The sequence below is a fragment of the Mobula birostris genome, chromosome 14, assembly GCF_030028105.1.
Source record: "Mobula birostris isolate sMobBir1 chromosome 14, sMobBir1.hap1, whole genome shotgun sequence".
NCBI classification, from domain to species: Eukaryota; Metazoa; Chordata; class Chondrichthyes; order Myliobatiformes; family Myliobatidae; genus Mobula; species Mobula birostris.
The window spans coordinates 99092992-99112083 of NC_092383.1; the positions used below are offsets into that span (position 1 = coordinate 99092992).

General features: G+C 46.6%; 1 protein-coding gene across 1 annotated transcript in view; it reads right to left on the minus strand.

The window, feature by feature from the left end:
• Nucleotides 1–17307, minus strand: part of LOC140210153 (rho GTPase-activating protein 30-like) — a 198392-nt gene extending 181085 nt beyond the window's left edge. The window contains exon 1 of the mRNA XM_072279038.1: nucleotides 16865–17307. Within this exon, the coding sequence (XP_072135139.1) occupies nucleotides 16865–16958 (94 nt within the window). The 5' untranslated portion in view covers nucleotides 16959–17307. The remainder of the gene's footprint in view (nucleotides 1–16864) is intronic.
• Nucleotides 17308–19092: the final 1785 nt, after the last annotated feature.

The following is a 19092-nucleotide window of genomic DNA, read 5'->3' on the forward strand; positions in this document are numbered from 1 at the left end:
CATTATGGCCTATCTGTCCCCTGACTATAGAGTCCCCTATTACTGCTGCGATCCTCTTCCGTTCCCTACCCTTCTGAGCCACAGGGACAGACTCAGTGCCAGAGGCACAGCCACTGTTCCTTCCCCCAGGTAGGTCGTTCCCCCTCCAACAGCTTTCAAAATGGAGCATATTGTTAATGGGGCCAGGCACAGGCGAGCACTTCCCCGCTTCCCCTCTCCTGACAGGTTATCTGTGCACTGACTGGTGTCTCTTAGTCATTCTCACTCAGGACATATCTATACACTAACCACTGTCTCTCTGTCCCTCTCTCTCAGGGGATATCTGTACACTGACCGGTGTCTCTCAGTCCCTCTCTCTCAGGGGATATCTGTACAATGACTGGTGTCTCTCTGTCCCTCTCTCTCAGGGGATATCTGTACACTGACCAGTGTCTCTCAGTCCCTCTCTCTCAGGGGATATCTGTACACTGACTGGTGTCTCTCAGTCCCTCTCTCTTAGGGGGATATCTGTACACTGACCAGTGTCTCTCAGTCCCTCTCTCTCAGGGATATCTGTACACTGACCAGTGTCTCTCAGTCCCTCTCTCTCAGTGGATATCTGTACACTGACCGGTGTCTCTCAGTCCCTCTCTCTCAGGGGATATCTGTACACTGACTGGTGTCTCTCAGTCCCTCTCTCTCAGGGAATATCTGTACACTGACTGATGTCTCTCAGTCCCTCTCTCTTAGGGGGATATCTGTACACTGACCAGTCTCTCAGTCCCTCTCTCTCAGGGATATCTGTACACTGATCAGTGTCTCTCAGTCCCTCTCTCTCAGGGAATATCTGTACACTGACCAGTGTCTCCCAGTCCCTCTCTCTCAGGGGATATCTGTACACTGACCGATGTCTCTCAGTCCCTCTCTCTCAGGGGATATCTGTACACTGACCGGTGTCTCTCTGTCCTTCTCTGTCAGGGGATATCTGTACACTGACCGATGTCTCTCAGTCCCTCTCTCTCAGGGGATATCTGTACACTGACTGGTGTCTCTCTGTCCTTCTCTCTCAGGGGATATCTGTACACTGACCGATGTCTCTCAGTCCCTCTCTCTCAGGGGATATCTGTACACTGACCAGTGTCTCTCAGTCCCTCTCTCTCAGGGATATCTGTACACTGACCGGTGTCTCTCAGTCCCTCTCTCTCAGGGATATCTGTACACTGACCGGTGTCTCTCAGTCCCTCTCTCTCAGGGGATATCTGTACACTGACCGGTGTCTCTCAGTCCCTCTCTCCCAGGGGGATATCTGTACACTGACCAGTGTCTCTCTGTCCTTCTCTCTCAGGGGATATCTGTACACTGACCGGTGTCTCTCAGTCCCTCTCTCTCAGGGGATATCTGTACACTGACCAGTGTCTCTCAGTCCCTCTCTCTCAGGGATATCTGTACACTGACCGGTGTCTCTCAATCCCTCTCTCTCAGGGATATCTGTACACTGACCGGTGTCTCTCAGTCCCTCTCTCTCAGGGGATATCTGTACACTGACCGGTGTCTCTCAGTCCCTCTCTCCCAGGGGGATATCTGTACACTGACCAGTGTCTCTCAGTCCCTCTCTCTCAGGGGGATATCTGTACACTGACCGGTGTCTCTCAGTCCCTCTCTCTCAGGGGATATCTGTACACTGACCAGTGTCTCTCAGTCTCTCGCTCTCAAATATTTCAAGCCAGATCTCACAATTCCTCTCTAGATTGCAGAACATAGAGCAGTACGTTACAAGAGGAGGCATGTTAGTCCAGGACGCCTGTTGTGATCATGAAACCAGTTGAACTATTAGCCTCAGACTTCACATGTTCTTGATCCCTCCATTCCCTATTCGTGCCTGCCAAAATCCCTCTTAAACCTTGTTGTTGTATCTGTTCCGCCATTTCCCCTGCAGCATTCACTAGTCTGCGTAGAAAACCTGACTCATCAATCTGCATTAATCTCAGGAATGAAGAGTTTCGCCTGGGAGGAGTTGTTGATGTGTCTGGGGCTTCACTCAGCTCTGTTCAGAAGGAGTGAGGACCTCACTGAAATCCATCAGATGCTGAAGGTCTGGGAGAGTAGACGTGGAGACGATGTTTCCATTAATAAGACATCCAGGATGAGGAGGAATTTCTGCAGCCCGAGGATGGTGAATCCGTGGAATTCATTGCCACAGCGGTCTGTAGAGACCAGCTCTCTGGGTATCTTTAAGGCAGGGTTCCTTAGGTTCTTTATTGGTAAGGTGGGAGGGTTAAGGGTTATCGGGAGGAGGCAGGAGAATGGGGTGGGAAAAACGAGCCGTACAGGGTGGGCAGAACAGACTCGATGGGCCGAATATCATCATTCTTATTTATCCTATGACCTTTAACCTTTCCCCATTTCACTGTAAAGCAACGGCTCTCGTTTTGATATTTATATTTCAGTCTCGGGAAAAGACTCTACTCTATGTCTCTCGTAATTTCATTAATGTCTATCAGATCTCTCTTCAGCTGCAGCATTCCAAAGAAAACATTCATGTGGCCACACTGTCCTTATGGTTGATACCCTCTTGTCCAGGCAGCCTTCTGGTAAGTCTCTTCTGCACCATCTGCCAAGCCTCCGCTACCTTCCTGTGCTGACATTGGAGAGTGCCCAGCGGTAGTTCACGAGAATGATCCCAGGAAAGAAAGGTTTAACATATGAGAAGTGTTTGATGGCTCTGGGCCGGTACTCACTGGAGTTTCGAAAAATGAGGAGGGAGTCTCAGTGAGTTTTAAAAGGCCGAGATAGAGTGGATATGGAGAGGATGTTTTCTATTGTGGGGAATCTTGGAGCAGTGGCCACAACCTCAGACAATGAAGGCATCCCTTCAAACAGAGATGAGGAGGAATTTCTTTAGCCAGAGCGTGTTGAATCTGTGGAATTCATTGTTAAAGATGGCTGAGAAGGCCAAGTTGCTGGCTATGTTTAAAACGGAGGTTGATTAAGGGCATCGGAAGTTACAGGGAGAAGAAGGAGGCAGGAGAATGGGTTGCCAGGGATAGTAAATCAATCATGATTACATGGCAAAGAAGACTTCATGGGCCAAATACTTTAGTTCTGCTCCATGTCATGTGGTCTAACGCAGTGACTAGAAATTCACGTAGTTCTCTAATGGTGAGGAAAGCAAGGATTTGTCCAACTGCAACACGTTTTCCCGACTTTTACAGTCAGCTCTGACAGACGTAGGCAATCATGCCCTGTGCCGCCTGTCCCACCCATTCCATTTGCTGCCACCTACAGGTCGCTCGCGATTCGAACCGCACAAGCACTCTGGGTCTCTATCGACTTGAACTGTACAAACCCTCTGGGTCTCTATCGATCCAAACCACAAACTCCCTCTGGGTCTCTATTAACTCGAACTGTACAATCCCTCTATTGACTGGAACTGTACAATCCCTCTGGGTCTCTCTCGATTCAAACTGTACAATCCCCCTGGATCTCTAAGCACTCGAACTGCACAATCCCTCTGGGTCTCTCTCGATTCAAACTGTACAATCCCTCTGCGTCTCTATCGACTCGAATCATACAATCCCTCTGGGTCTCTACTGACTCGAACTGTACAATCCCTCTGGGACTCCATTAACTGGAAGTGTATAAATCCTCAGGGTCTCTATTGACTCGAACTGTACATTCACTCTGGGTCTCTATCAGCTGGAACTGTAATTTTTAACTGGAATTTTTCGGTTTTTTTCATCGGCGTTGTGAGAGGCAGGACTGTGCAGGCATGTGATGTTGGAGAATGAAGCGAGGAAGATTTAAAAGGAACACAGCCTTATACAGCGGGCTGCGGAGTGAGCCAGAAGCAGAGTGAAGGCTTAAGGGCTTTGGCTCAACGGGCTTAGGTGGAAACGGGTGAGGCAAAGAAGGTTTGGTATTCATTTTTTTTCCCTGTTATTTGAAGAGGGGGAAGTATGAGTGTGAGGGCAGTTTGTTGTTCTCGGCGCCGGAGGTGGGAGGCCCTGGAGTCTCCAAGCCTCCCGGACATCCACATCTGCGCCAGGTGCAGAGATGCAGCTCCTAAGGGACTGCGTTAGGGAACTGGAGCTGCAGCTCGATGACTTTCGTCTGGTCAGGGAGAGTGAGGAGGTGATAGAGAGGAGTTACAGGCAGGTGGTCACTCCGGGGCCACGGGAGGCAGACAAGTGGGTCACGGTTAGGAGGGGAAGGGGAAGAGTCAGGTAATAGGGAGTACCCTGGTGGCTGTGCCCCTTGACAATAGGTACTCCTGTTTGAGTACTGTTGGGGGGGGACAGCTTACCTGGGGGAAGCGACAGTGGCCGTGCCTCCGGCACAGATTCCGACCCTGTAGCTCAGAAGGGTAGGGAAAGGAAGAGGAGGGCAGTAGTAATACGGGACTCAATAGTTAGGGGGTCAGATAAACAATTCTGTGGACGCAGTCCGGAGACCCGAATGGTAGTTTGCCTCCCTGGTGCCAGGGTCCGGGATGTTTCTGATTGTGTCCAAGATATCCTGAAGTGGGACAGTGAGGAGCCAGAGGTCGCGGTACATATAGGTACCAATGACGTAGGTTGGAAAACGGAAGAGGTCCTGAAAGAAGAATATAAGGAGTTAGGAAGGGAGTTGAGAAAAAGGACCACAAAGGTAGTGATCTTGGGATTACTGCCTGTGCCACGCGACAGTGAGAGTAGGAATGCGATGAGGTGGAGGATAAATGCGTGGCTGAGGGATTGGAGCGGGGGCAGGGATTCAAGTTTTTGGATCATTGGGACCTCTTTTGGCGCAGGCGTGACCTGTACAAAAAGGACGGGTTACACTTGAATCATAGGGGAACCAATATCCTGGCGGGGAGATTAGCGAGGGCTACTGAGGTGACTTTAAACTAGAATGGTTGGGGGGTGGTAATCAAATTAAGGAGACCAGGAGAGGGGAGGTTGATGAAGGGGAAAAGGAAGAAAAAGATAAAAAAGTTGCTTGCTCCATTAAGGATAAACAGAGAGTAAGAGGTGGAGAGTTTTTTAAATGCATCTATTTTAATGCTAGGAGCATTGTAAGAAAGGTGGATGAGCTTAGAGCATGGATTGATACCTGGAAATATGATGTTGTAGCTATCAGTGAAACGTGGTTGCAGGAGGGGTGTGATTGGTGAGTAAATTTTCCTGGATTTCATTGCTTCAGGTGTGATAGAATTGACAAGAGGGGGAGGTGTTGCATTGCTTGTCAGAGAAAATATAACAGCGGTGCTCTGGCAGGATAGATTAGTGGACTTGTCTAGGGAGGCTATTTGGGTGGAATTGAGGGATAGGAAAGGTGTAGTGATGCTTGTAGGGATGTATTATAGACCACCTAATGGGGACCAAGAACTGGAGGAGCAAATTTGTAAGGAGATAGCAGATATTTGCAGTAAACACAAGGTTGTGATTGTGGGAGATTTTAACTTTCCACACATAGACTGGGAAGCCCATTCTGTAAAAGGGCTGGATGGTTTGGAGTTTGTCAAATGTGTGCAAGATAGTTTTTTGCAGCAATACATAGAGGTACCAAGTAGAGAAGGAGCAGTGTTGGATCTCCTGTTAGGGAATGAGATAGGTCAGGTGACGGAGGTATATGTTGGGGAGCACTTTGGGTCCAGTGATCACAATACCATTAGTTTCAGTGTAGTTATGGAGAAGGATAGGACTGAACCTAGGATTGAGATTTTTGATTGGAGAAAGGCTAACTTTGAGGAGATGCGAAAGGATTTAGAAGGAGTGGATTGGGACAATTTGTTTTATGGGAAGGATGTAACAGAGAAATGGAGGTTATTTAAAGGTGAAATTTTGAGGGGTCAGAATCTTTATGTTCCTGTTGGGTTGAAAGGAAAGGTTAAAAGTTTGAGAGAGCCATGGTTTTCAAGGGATATTGGAAACTTGGTTCGGAAAAAGAGAGGGATCTTCAATAAATATAGGCAGCTTGGAGTTAATGAGGTACTTGAGGACTATAAAGAATGTAAAAAGAATCTTAAGAAAGAAATTAGAAAAGCTAAAAGAAGATACGAGGCTGCTTTGGCAAGTAAGGTGAAAATAAACCCAAAGGGTTTCTACAGTTATGTTAGTGGCAAAAGGATAGTGAGGGATAAAATTGGTCCCTTAGAGAATCAGTGCGGAGCCAAAAGAGATGGGGGAGATTTTGAACAATTTCTTTTCTTCGGTATTTACCAAGGAGAAGGATATTGAATTGTGTAAGGTAAAGGAAACAAGAAGGGTAGTTATGGAAAGTATGACAATTAAAGAAGAGGAAGTACTGGCGCTTTTAAGGAATATGAAAGTGGATAAGTCTCTGGTTCTGGACAAGATATTCCCTAGCACCTTAAGGAAAGTTAGTGTGGAAATAGCAGGGACTCTGACAGTAATAGTTCAAATATCATTAGAAATGGGGATGGTGCCAGAGGATTGGTGTATTGCTCATGTGGTTCCATTGTTTAAAATGGGTTCTAAGAGTAAACCTGGCAATTATCAGCCTGTGAGTTTGATGTCAGTAGTGGGTAAATTGATGGAAAGTATTCTTAGAGATGGTATATATAATTATCTGGATAGACAGGGTCTGATTAGGAACAGTCAACATGGATTTGTGTGTGGAAGGTTATGTTTGACAAATCTTATTGAATGTTTTGATGAGGTTACTAAGAAAGTTGACGAGGGTAAAGCGGTGGATGTTGTCTATATGGACTTCAGTAAGGTCCTTGACAAGGTTCCACATGGAAGGTTAGTTAGGAAGGTTCAATCGTTAGGCATTAATATGAAAGCAGTAAGATAGATTCAGCAGTGGCTAGATGGGAGATGCCAGAGAGTAGTGGTGGATAACTTGTGTCAGATTGGAGGACGGTGTCTAGTGGTGTGCCTCAGGGATCTGTACTGGGTCCAATGTTGTTTGTCATATATATTAATGATCTGGATGATGGGTTGGTAATTTAGATTAGTAAGTATGCAGATGATACTAAGATAGGTGACATTGTGGATAATGTAGTAGGTTTTCAAAGCTTGCAGAGAGATTTAGGCCAGTTAGAAGAGTGGGCTGATCAATGGCAGATGGAGTTTAATGCTGAAAAATGTGAGATGCTACATTTTGGTAGGACTAATCAAAATAGGACATACATGGTAAATGGTAGGGCATTGAAGAATGCAGTAGAACAGAGGGATCTAGGAATAATGGTGCATAGTTCCCTGAAGGCAGAATCTCATGTGGATAGGGTGGTGAAGAAAGTTTTTGGTATGCTGGCCTTTATAAATCAGAGCATTGAGTATAAGAGTTGGGACGTAATGTTGAAATTGTATAAGGCACTGGTAAGGCCAAATTTGGAGTATTGTGTACAGTTCTGGTCACCTAATTATAGGAAAGATGTCAATAAAATTGAGAGAGTATAGAGGAGGTTTACTAAAATGTTGCCTGGGTTTCATCTCCTAAGTTACAGAGAAAGGTTGAACAAGTTAGGTCTTTATTCTTTGGAGCGTAGAAGGTTGAGGGGGGACTTGACAGAGGAGTTTAAAATTATGAGGGGGATTGATAGAGTTGACGTGGATAGGATTTTTCCATTGAGAGTGGGGAAGATTCAAACAAGAGGACATGAGTTGAGAGTTAAAGGACAAAAGTTTAGGGGTAACATGAGGGGAAACTTCTTTACTCAGAGAGTGGTAGCTGTGTGGAACGAGCTTCCAGCAGAAGTGGTTGAGGCAGGTTCGATGTTGTCATTTAAAGTTAAATTGGACAGCTATATGGACAGGAAAGGAATGGAGGGTTATGGGCTGAGTGCAGGTCGGTGGTACTAGGTGAGAGTAAGAGTTTGGCATGGACTAGAAGGGCTGAGATGGCCTGTTTCCGTGCTGTAATTGTTATATGGTTATATGTACATTCACTCTGGATCTCTATCGATTCGAACTGTACAATCGCTCTGGGTCTCTAATACTCGAACTGTAGAATCCCTCTGGGTCTATATCGATTCAAACCATACAATCCTTCTGGTCTCTATGGACTGGTAGTGTACAGTGCCTCTGGATCTTCATTGACTCTAACCGTAAAATCCCGCTGTAACTCTATCGATTCAGAACGTACAATCCCTCTGGTTCTCTATTGATTCCAATCGTACATTCACTCTTCCTTCAGTTAGTCCTGACGAAGGGTCTCGGCCTGAAACGTCGACTGCACCTCTTCCTACAGATGCTGTTTGGCCTGCTGCGTTCACCAGCAACTTTGATGTGTGTTGCTTGAATTTCCAGCATCTGCAGAACTCCTGTTGTGTTCATTCACTCTTGGTCTCTCTCGATTTGAACCATACAATCCTTCTGGGGTCTCTCTCGATTCGAACTGTACAATCCCTCTGGATCTCTCTCGATTCAAACTGTATAATCCTTCTGGGGTCTCTCTCGACTAGAACCGTACAATACCTCTGTGACTCTATCAACTCGAACTGCACAATCCCTCTCGGTCCCTATCACTCGAACTGTAGAATCCCTTTGGGTCTCTCTTGATTCGAACTGTACAATCACTCTGGGTCTCTCTCGATTTGAACTATACAATCCCTCTCGGTCCCTATCGACTCGAACTGTACAAACCATCTGGGTCTCTTTCGATTCAAACCGTACAATCCTTCTGGTCTCATCAAAGTTGCTGGTGAACGCAGCAGGCCAGGCAGCATCTCTAGGAAGAAGTACAATCGACGTTTCAGGCCAAGACCCTTCGTCAGGACTCTGAGTCTATATCGATTTGAACCGTACAATCCCACGGGGTCTCTCTCGATTCACACTGTATAATACCTCTGGGTCACTATCAATTCGAACCATACAATCTCTCTGGGTCTCTATCTTCTCGAACTATACAATCCCTTTGGGTCTTTATTGATTCGAACCGTACAATCCCTCTGGGTCTCTATCGACTCGAACTCCACATTCCCTCTGGGTCTCTCTCGATTCGAACTGTAGAATCATTCTTGGTCCTAAGCAATTTGAACTGTACAATCCCTTTGGGTCTCCATCAAATCGAACTGTACAATCCCTCTGGGTCTCTCTCAATTCGAACTGTACAATCCCTCTGGGTCTCTCTCGATTCAAACTGTACAATCCTTCTGGGGTCTCTCTCGACTAGAACGGTACAATACCTCTGTGACTCTATCAACTCGAACTGCACAATTCCTCTCGGTCCCTATCACTCGAACTGTACAATCCCTCTGGGTCTCTCTTGATTCGAATTGTACAATACTTCTGGGTCTCTCTTGATTCAAACTGTACAATACCTCTGGGTCTCTATTGATTCAAACCATACAATCACACTTGGTCCTAAGCAATTTGAACTATACAATCCATTTGGGTCTCTATCAACTCGAACTGTACAATCCCTCTGGGTCTGTATCCATTCACTCTGTACAGCCCCTCTGGGTATCCATCAAATCGAACTGTACAAGCCATCTGGGTCTCTCTCGATTCAAACTGTACAATCACTCTGGGTCTCTATCGACTTGAACTGTACAATCGCTCTGGGTCTCTCTCGATTCGAACTATACAATCCCTCTCGGTCCCTATCGACTCGAACTGTACAAACCATCTGGGTCTCTTTCGATTCAAACCGTACAATCCTTCTGGTCTCATCAAAGTTGCTGGTGAACGCAGCAGGCCAGGCAGCATCTCTAGGAAGAAGTACAATCGACGTTTCAGGCCAAGACCCTTCGTCAGGACTCTGAGTCTATATCGATTTGAACCGTACAATCCCACGGGGTCTCTCTCGATTCACACTGTATAATACCTCTGGGTCACTATCAATTCGAACCATACAATCTCTCTGGGTCTCTATCTTCTCGAACTATACAATCCCTTTGGGTCTTTATTGATTCGAACCGTACAATCCCTCTGGGTCTCTATCGACTCGAACTCTACATTCCCTCTGGGTCTCTCTCGATTCGAACTGTAGAATCATTCTTGGTCCTAAGCAATTTGAACTGTACAATCCCTTTGGGTCTCCATCAAATCGAACTGTACAATCCCTCTGGGTCTCTCTCAATTCGAACTGTACAATCCCTCTGGGTCTCTCTCGATTCAAACTGTACAATCCTTCTGGGGTCTCTCTCGACTAGAACCATACAATATCTCTGGGTCTCTATCACCTCGAACTGCACAATCCCTCTCGGTCCCTATCACTCAAACTGTACAATCCCTCTGGGTCTCTCTCGATTCGAACTGTACAATCCCTCTGGGTCTCTCTCGATTCAAACTGTACAATCCTTCTGGGGTCTCTCTCGACTAGAACCGTACAATACCTCTGTGACTCTATCAACTCGAACTGCACAATTCCTCTCGGTCCCTATCACTCAAACTGTAGAATCCCTCTGGGTCTCTCTTGATTCGAACTGTACAATACCTCTGGGTCTCTCTTGATTCAAACTGTACAATACCTCTGGGTCTCTATTGATTCAAACCATACAATCACACTTGGTCCTAAGCAATTTGAACTGTACAATCCATTTGGGTCTCTATCAACTCGAACTGTACAATCCCTCTGGGTCTGTATCCATTCACTCTGTACAATCCCTCTGGGTATCCATCAAATCGAACTGTACAAGCCATCTGGGTCTCTCTCAATTTAACTGTACAATCACTCTGGGTCTCTATCGACTTGAACTGTACAATCGCTCTGGGTCTCTCTCGATTCGAACTATACAATCCCTCTCGGTCCCTATCGACTCGAACTGTACAAACCATCTGGGTCTCTTTTGATTCAAACCGTACAATCCTTCTGGTCTCATCAAAGTTGCTGGTGAACGCAGCAGGCCAGGCAGCATCTCTAGGAAGAAGTACAATCGACGTTTCAGGCCAAGACCCTTCGTCAGGACTCTGAGTCTATATCGATTTGAACCGTACAATCCCACGGGGTCTCTCTCGATTCACACTGTATAATACCTCTGGGTCACTATCAATTCGAACCATAAAATCCCTCTGGAACTCAATCAACTCAAACTGTACAATCCTTCTGGGTCTCTATAGATTCGAACTGTACAATCTCTCTGGATCTCTGTCGATTCGAACCGATCAAACCTTCTGGGTCTTTATCAATTTGAACTATACAATCACTCTGGGTCTCTATCAATTCGAACCGATCAAACCCCCTGTGTCTCTATTGATTCAAACCGTACAATCCCTCTGGGTGTGTATCAACTCGAACCGTACAATCCCTCTGGATGTCTATCAACTCGAACTGTATAATCCCTCTGGGTGTCTTTCAATTCGAACCGTACAATCCCTCTGGGTGTCTATCAACTCAAACTGTATAATAGAAACATAGAAACATAGAAAATAGGTGCAGGAGTAGGCCATTCGGCCCTTCGAGCCTGTACCGCCATTTATTATGATCATGGCTGATCATCCAACTCAGAACCCTGCACCAGCCTTCCCTCCATACCCCCTGATCCCCGTAGCCACAAGGGCCATATCTAACTCCCTCTTAAATATAGCCAATGAACTGGCCTCAACTGTTTCCTGTGGCAGAGAATTCCACAGATTCACCACTCTCTGTGTGAAGAAGTTTTTCCTAATCTCGGTCCTAAAAGGCTTCCCCTTTATCGTCAAACTGTGACCCCTCGTTCTGGACTTCCCCAACATCGGGAACAATCTTCCTGCATCTAGCCTGTCCAATCCCTTTAGGATTTTATACATTTCAATCAGATCACCCCTCAATCTTCTAAATTCCAACGAGTACAAGCCCAGTTCATCCATTCTTTCTTCATATGAAAGTCCTGCCATCCCAGGAATCAATCTGGTGAACCTTCTTTGTACTCCCTCTATGGCAAGGATGTCTTTCCTCAGATTAGGGGACCAAAACTGCACACAATACTCCAGGTGTGGTCTCACCAAGGCCTTGTACAACTGCAGTAGTACCTCCCTGCTCCTGTACTCGAATCCTCTCGCTATAAATGCCAGCATACCATTTGCCTTTTTCACCGCCTGCTGTACCTGCATGCCCACTTTCAATGACTGGTGTATAATGACACCCAGGTCTCATTGCACCTCCCCTTTTCCTAATCGGCCACCATTCATCTGTTTTCCTATTTTTGCCACCAAAGTGGATAACTTCACATTTATCCACATTAAATTGCATCTGCCATGAATTTGCCCACTCACCTAACCTATCCAAGTCACCCTGCATCCTCTTAGCATCCTCCTCACAGCTAACACTGCCGCCCAGCTTCGTGTCATCCGCAAACTTGGAGATGCTGCATTTAATTCCCTCATACAAGTCATTAATATATATTGTAAACAACTGGGGTCCCAGCACTGAGCCTTGCGGTACCCCACTAGTCACCGCCTGCCATTCTGAAAAGGTCCCGTTTATTCCCACTCTTTGCTTCCTGTCTGCTAACCAATTCTCTATCCACATCAATACCTTACCCCCAATACCGTGTGCTTTAAGTTTGCACACTAATCTCCTGTGTGGGACCTTGTCAAAAGCCTTTTGAAAATCCAAATATACCACATCCACTGGCTCTCCCCTATCCACTCTACTAGTTACATCCTCAAAAAATTCTATGAGATTCGTCAGACATGATTTTCCTTTCACAAATCCATGCTGACTTTGAGTCCCTCTGGATCTCTCTCGATTCAAACTGTACAATCCCCCTGGATCTCTAAGCACTTGAACTGTACAATCCCTCTGAGTCTCTATCGACTCGAACTGTACAATCCCCCTGCATATCAATTCTCCTAAGGGTCCAGCCTTTCACTGTGTAAACTGCTCTTGCATTTGATTTCCGAAAATGCAACACCTCACATCTGTCTATAGAATATTGAACATGGTACAGCACAGGTTTCATTAGTTTAGCACAGCATCAGACCCTTTGTAGATTCACAGAGCACTACAGAACTGAAACAGGCTCTTTGGCCCACCTAGTCCATACCAAACTGTTCATCTGCCTCATCCTGTCAAAACTACCTCTCCCATCCATGTAACTGTCCAAATTTTTTTTTTACTTTTGAAATGGCCCCCACGTCCACCACTTGTTCTGGCAGCTCGTTCCACACTCACCCTGCCCTCCGAGTGATGAAGTTTCCCTTCGTGTTCCCTTGAACATTTCACCTTTCACCCTTGACCCATGACCTCTGTTGTTGTCCCACCCAACCTCAGTTGGAAAAGCATGCTTGCATTTACCCGTCTACACCCCTCATAATTTTGTATACCTCTATCAAATTTCAATCTCCTACATTCTAAGGAATAAAGTCCTAACCTATTTAATCTTTCCTTATAATTCAGGTCCTCAACTCCCGACAACATCCTTGTAAATTTTCTCTGTATTCTTTCAATTTTATTTACATCTTTCCTGTAGGCACTATAGGTGGCCAAAACTTCAACAAAATACCCCATCTCCTGCACTCTTTGATCTATGAAAGCCAGTGTGCCAAAGAATGTCTTTATAACTCTGTCAGCCTGCTACAGTACTTCCAGTGAATTGTGTACCTGTACTCCTAGATCCCTTTGTTCTACCACACTCCTCAGTGCCCCACCGTTCATTGTTACACATACTGAAGTTCAACAGCTCGCCTTGACATTCTGTGCTTTAAGTTCAACCTGTCACTTTTCAGAGCACGCAGACATCATCCACTGCCCCGTCCTTATCAACGACCTTCATCACTCTTCAAAAAAATCCTCAGGGTAACAGCTGTTCCACACAGAGCTGTGCTGACTGTCCCAATCAGTCCATGTTTTTCTGTGTGAGACAATCCTATACCTAAACATCTTCTTCAATAAATTTTCCTGCCACCAGGCTCATTAACCTGCAATTGAATGGTTTGTACCTGCTGCCCTTCTTAAACAGAAGAATCACATTGGATATTCTCCAGTGCGCAAACCCATTGTGGATATGGATGATACAAGCATCTTCGTCAAGGCCCCAACAACAGTCATAGAGCACTACAATACAGGAACAGGCCCTTCAGCCCATCAAGTCCAAGCCAGTTATTCTGCCAAGACCCATCAACCCACACCTGGACTTGGCCCTAATACCCCTCCCATTCAAATACTTACCCAAATTTCTCTTAGATTTTGCAATTGAACCCTCATCCAGCACTTCCACTGGCATCTCGTTCCTTCATTCTCTCTGAGTGAAGAGTTTTAACCTATTTCCCCTTAAATATTTCACCTTTCACCCTGAACATATGACGTCCAGATCCGGTCTCAGTCTCACGTAATCTCAGTGGAAAAAGCCTAAGATCTATACCTCCCCCACCCAATCAAATATCCCTAACAAATCTCCCCTCATTCTTCTAGGCTCCAGGTAATATCGTCCTAATCAACTCAACTTTTGCTTATAACTCCTGTCCTCCAGTCCTGGCAATATCCTTATCAATCCTCTCCGTACTCTTTCAATCTTACTGACATCTTTCCTGTAGATAAGTGACCAGAACTGGACACAATACCTCAGATTATGCTTGATAAATTAATGTATTATGCACTGGAAATGGGATGCTATGTTGAAGTTGTATAAACCATACAACTTCAACATAATATCCATTTCCTGTACTCAATACATTGATTTATGAGAGGCAATGTGCTGAAAGCTTTTTTATGGCCCTATCTATCTGTGACCACACTTTCAAGGAATTATGGACCTGTATTCCCAGATCCCTTTTTCTCTACCACACTCCTCAGTGCCCCACCATTCACTGGGTAAGTCCCACCTCACACTTGTCTGTATTAAGTTCCACCTTCCATTTTTCAGCCTAGTTTCCAATTAGTCCAGATCACTCTGCAAGCTTTAATAACTTTTCTGGCTGTCCACTAAACCCCAATATTGCTGTCATCCACAAAACTTTTGAATCCAGTTTATCACATTATTATTCAGATCATTGATACAGATGACAAACAACAATGGACCCAGCGCCATTCCTTGCTGCACACCACTAGTCACAGGGCTCGAGTCTGACAGGCAAACCTCTACTACCGCTCTCTGACTTCCCCTGCAAAGCCGGTGTCTAATACCTCATCTTTAACGCCGAGCAACTGATCCAGACTCTCATGTGGGATCTTGATAAAGGCCTTGCTAAAATCCATGTAGACAAAATCCACTGCCTTACTAGGAAATCAAATTTCCTGGCAAGTTCGTTGAAAAAATCCATAAAATCAGTTATACATGACAAATAACACACAAAGCCATGTTAACTATCCTAAATCATACCTTGTTCACCTAAATACTTGTATGTCCTGTCCCTAAAAATACTTTCCAATAACTTTCCCATTACTGATATCAGGCTCAATGGTCTATAATTCAAAGGCTCATCCTTAGAATCTTCCTTAAACAACAGAACATTGGCAATCCTCCAATCCTCCAGCACCCCACCTGTGGCTAAGGGTAATCTCTGCACTTGCCTCCCACAGGGTCCGAGGGGACACTTTGTCAAGGCCCTGGGGATTTACCCACCATAATTTGTCTCAAGACTGCAAGCACCTTTTCCTCTGTAATCTGTATATTGTCCGTGACCTCTGTTGTTTTGCCTCAGTTCTATGGGCTTTGTGTCAATCTCCTGACTAAATACAGATGTGAAAAAAGCTGTTGAGTATCTCCCTATTGCTTTCAATTCCAGGCACAATTAACCAAGCTCAGAATCAAAATCGTGTAATATCACTGCAATATGTTGTGAAATGTGTTGTTTTGTGGCAGTAGTACATTGCGATATATAATAATTGTAAATTACAGCAATATTTATGTATTTAAAAAGTTAAAATTACTAAGTTGTGCAACAAGAAAAAAATAAAAAGCAGTGAAATAGTGTTGATGGGTTCAATCTCTATTCAGAAATCTGAAAGCAGACGGGGAGAAGGTACTCCTGAAATGTTAAGTGTGTCTTGAAGCTCCTGAACCTCCTCCCTGATGGTAGAAATGAGCAGAAGGCAGGTCCTGGGTGATAGGGCTCTTGAAGGTGGATGCTGCCTTTTTGAGGCATCGCTGCTTGACAATGTCCTGGATGCTGGGGAGGCTGGTGCCCGTGATGGAGCTGGTTGAGTTCACAACTTTCTGCAGCTTATTTCACTCCTGTGTAGTGTCCCATCCCCACACTTTGCTGACCAGTTTTAGCTTTTGCTATCCTGCTGCTCTGAACATATCTGTAGAAGCACTTGTGATTCTCCTTCAACATCATGCCTTCTTCCAACCCTGCTGATTTCGCTCTGAAGTGTTCTCTCATATCTCTGATATTCCTCAAGCACCTTCATTCCTTATCATCTACTCTTCTGCTTCCTCAGCCTCCTGCGATCAATTTCATCAGATGCTGGGGTTATCCTTCTCTCAGGGGATATCTGTACACTGACCGGTGTCTCTCAGTCCCTCTCTCTCAGGCGATATCTGTACACTGACCGGTGTCTCTCAGTCCCTCTCTCTCTCAGGGTATATCTGTACACTGACCAGTGTCTCTCAGTCCCTCTCTCTCTCAGGGTATATCTGTACACTGACCAGTGTCTCTCAGTCCCTCTCTCTCAGGGGATATCTGTACACTGACCGGTGTCTCTCAGACCCTCTCTCTCAGGGTATATCTGTACACTGACCAGTGTGTCTCAGTCCCTCTCTCTCAGGGGATATCTGTACACTGACCGGTGCCTCTCAGTCCCTCTCTCTCAGGGGATATCTGTACACTGACCGGTGTCTCTCAGTCCCTCTCTCTCAGGGGATATCTGTACACTGACTGGTGCCTCTCAGTCCCTCTCTCTCAGGGGATATCTGTACACTGACCAGTGTCTCCCAGTTCCCCTCTCACAGCAGAATATCAGTACACTGAGGGGTGTGTCTCACAACGGGATACCTGTACATTGACTGGTGTCTCCCAGTCCCTCTCTCACAGCAGATCATCTGTACAATGATGAGTATTCGGGGTCTTACCGTCATGTCCAGTCCCCTCCAGGTGTGCCACTAGATCACAGCCGAAGACTCGTTCCTTGGCTTGCCCTTTCTTCTTCCCCTTCTGCCGTTTCATGGCTGGCTACCAGTCTCACAGAGCCCTGCTTCCTGTCTGCCTCTCCCTGTCTCTCAGGGGTGCGAAGGCCAGCCTCTGGCCTACCTGTCCCAACTGGGCCCCGTTGCCTGGGACCAGCCTGTTGCCATTTCCTGGGCCCCTGTCACTCTCCACCGGTTACTCGCCTCGATCTCCCTGCCACTGCTTCCACCGTTTTCCTCTCGGGCCCAGTACCTCCCCGTGTCCGGCCCGCCGTGGAAGGGGGCGGTGATGATGTGCAGTGCCCGAGTCACAGGCAGAGACTGAGGGCTGTGTGCTGCACAGGAAGGGAGGCCGAGGGTTCTTGTAGTTCCGCCTCGGCAGGAAGCGAGAGACAGAGGGAGGGGTAGAGTGAGAGGAAGGGTGTGACGGTGAAAGAGAGACCCAGAGAGAGAGGGGGAGACAGAGGGAGGGAGAATCCAAATGCAGAATGATAGTGACCTTTGGTGGAACTCACTACCTTCCCAAGTTCAACAGTTGGAGGAGGGAGACTCCTACAAGACCCCCTTCGCGATGGTCGCTGTCAGGAAGCAGCCTGGGATCTCCATGAAACCACGTCCTGTTTCAGCGCTGTCTGAGTCGAGAAACCAGAAGAGAGAGAAACTAACAGAAAGATAGTGGCGGATGGGAGAGGACTGAGAGAGAGGGAGAGAGAGGAGGAGAGTGAGGAAGAGGTTGGAGAGAGAGTGAGATGGACAGAGTGAGAGAGGGAAAGGGAAAGGGGAGAGTGAGAAATTAGAGGGGGAAGGTGAAATGAATGAAGCACAAGAGAGTGGGTTTGAGGCATGAGGGGAGTCGGGGAGAAAGAGAGGAGGAAAAAACGGTCAAGAGGGGAAGTGAGAGGAATGATGGAGAGATTGATATAGAGGGCAGAGGGGGAAGAAGGGGAATGAGTGATATAGAGGGGAGGGGGAAGGGGAATGAGTGATATAGAGGGGAGAGGGCGAAAGGGGAATGAGTGATATAGAGGTGAGGGGGAGGAAGGGGAATGAGTGATATAGAGGGGAGAGGGAGGAAGGGGAATGAGTGATATAGAGGGGAGGGGGAAGAAGGGGAATGAGTGATATAGAGGGGAGAGGGAGGAAGGGGAATGAGTGATATAGAGGGGAGAGGGGGGAAGGGGAATGAGTGATATAGAGGGGGGGAAGGTGAATGAGTGATATAGAGGGGAGAGGGGGAAGGGGAATGAGTGATATAGAGGGGAGAGGGAGGAAGGGGAATGAGTGATATAGAGGACAGGGAGAAAACAAGAAAGTGAGATTCAGGGAGAGGGATTGAGGAGGGTGGGGGGGAGCGCAGGGACTGAGGCGAGGGGGAGAAAGAAGTGTGTGGAGAGGGGAAGAGAATGGTGTAAGAGGGAAGAGAGGGAGAACAAAAGGGGTTGAGAGAGTGAAAAGGGGATAAGGGGGGTTGAAGGAGGTGGTAGCAAGAATGGGAAGAGAAGGAGAGAGGGGGATTAACCGAGTGAGAGTGGGTGGGGAAGAGTGGAGTGAGGGGGGATGGAGGTGGTGAAAATAGTGATGAGAGAAGGGGCTGGGGTGGGAAAGAGATGGGAAGAGGGGAAGAGTGGAGAGACACAGAAAGAGTAGGGATGGGGCAGATGGAGAGAGAGTGGGAGGGGAGAGGAGGAGAAATAGGAATGGGTGAGGGAGAGGGGAGGAAGAATGGAGGGATGCAATGGGAGGGCGGAGAGTTTGCGAGAGGGTCTTGAGAAAGTAAGGAAGGGGGAGAGAGGAGAAATAGAAGTGGGGAGAGTATGTGAGGGGGACACTGATAAGGGGGTAAGGGGGGCTGGTTATGGCTTTGAGCCCTGTTCCCCAACAAGACTCCAGTTCTGTCCGATGGGAGCCAATGATCAGACAGTTTGTTTCCACACTATAGTCTAGTGCTTTACTGAGAGCTTCTGTACAAATATACAACAGGTCAAAGACGGTGCACAGATCACAGGATTGATCAGACCGGACCCCAGCGCCCCCCCCTATATATATATACACACACACACACACACACACACACACACACAGTGACGACACATACAGTCACCCCATGGCGAACGGGTTCTTGACAGAGAAGTGCTGTCACTTTCCGTAGATTGCTTTACGTTCTTCCTGCAGTG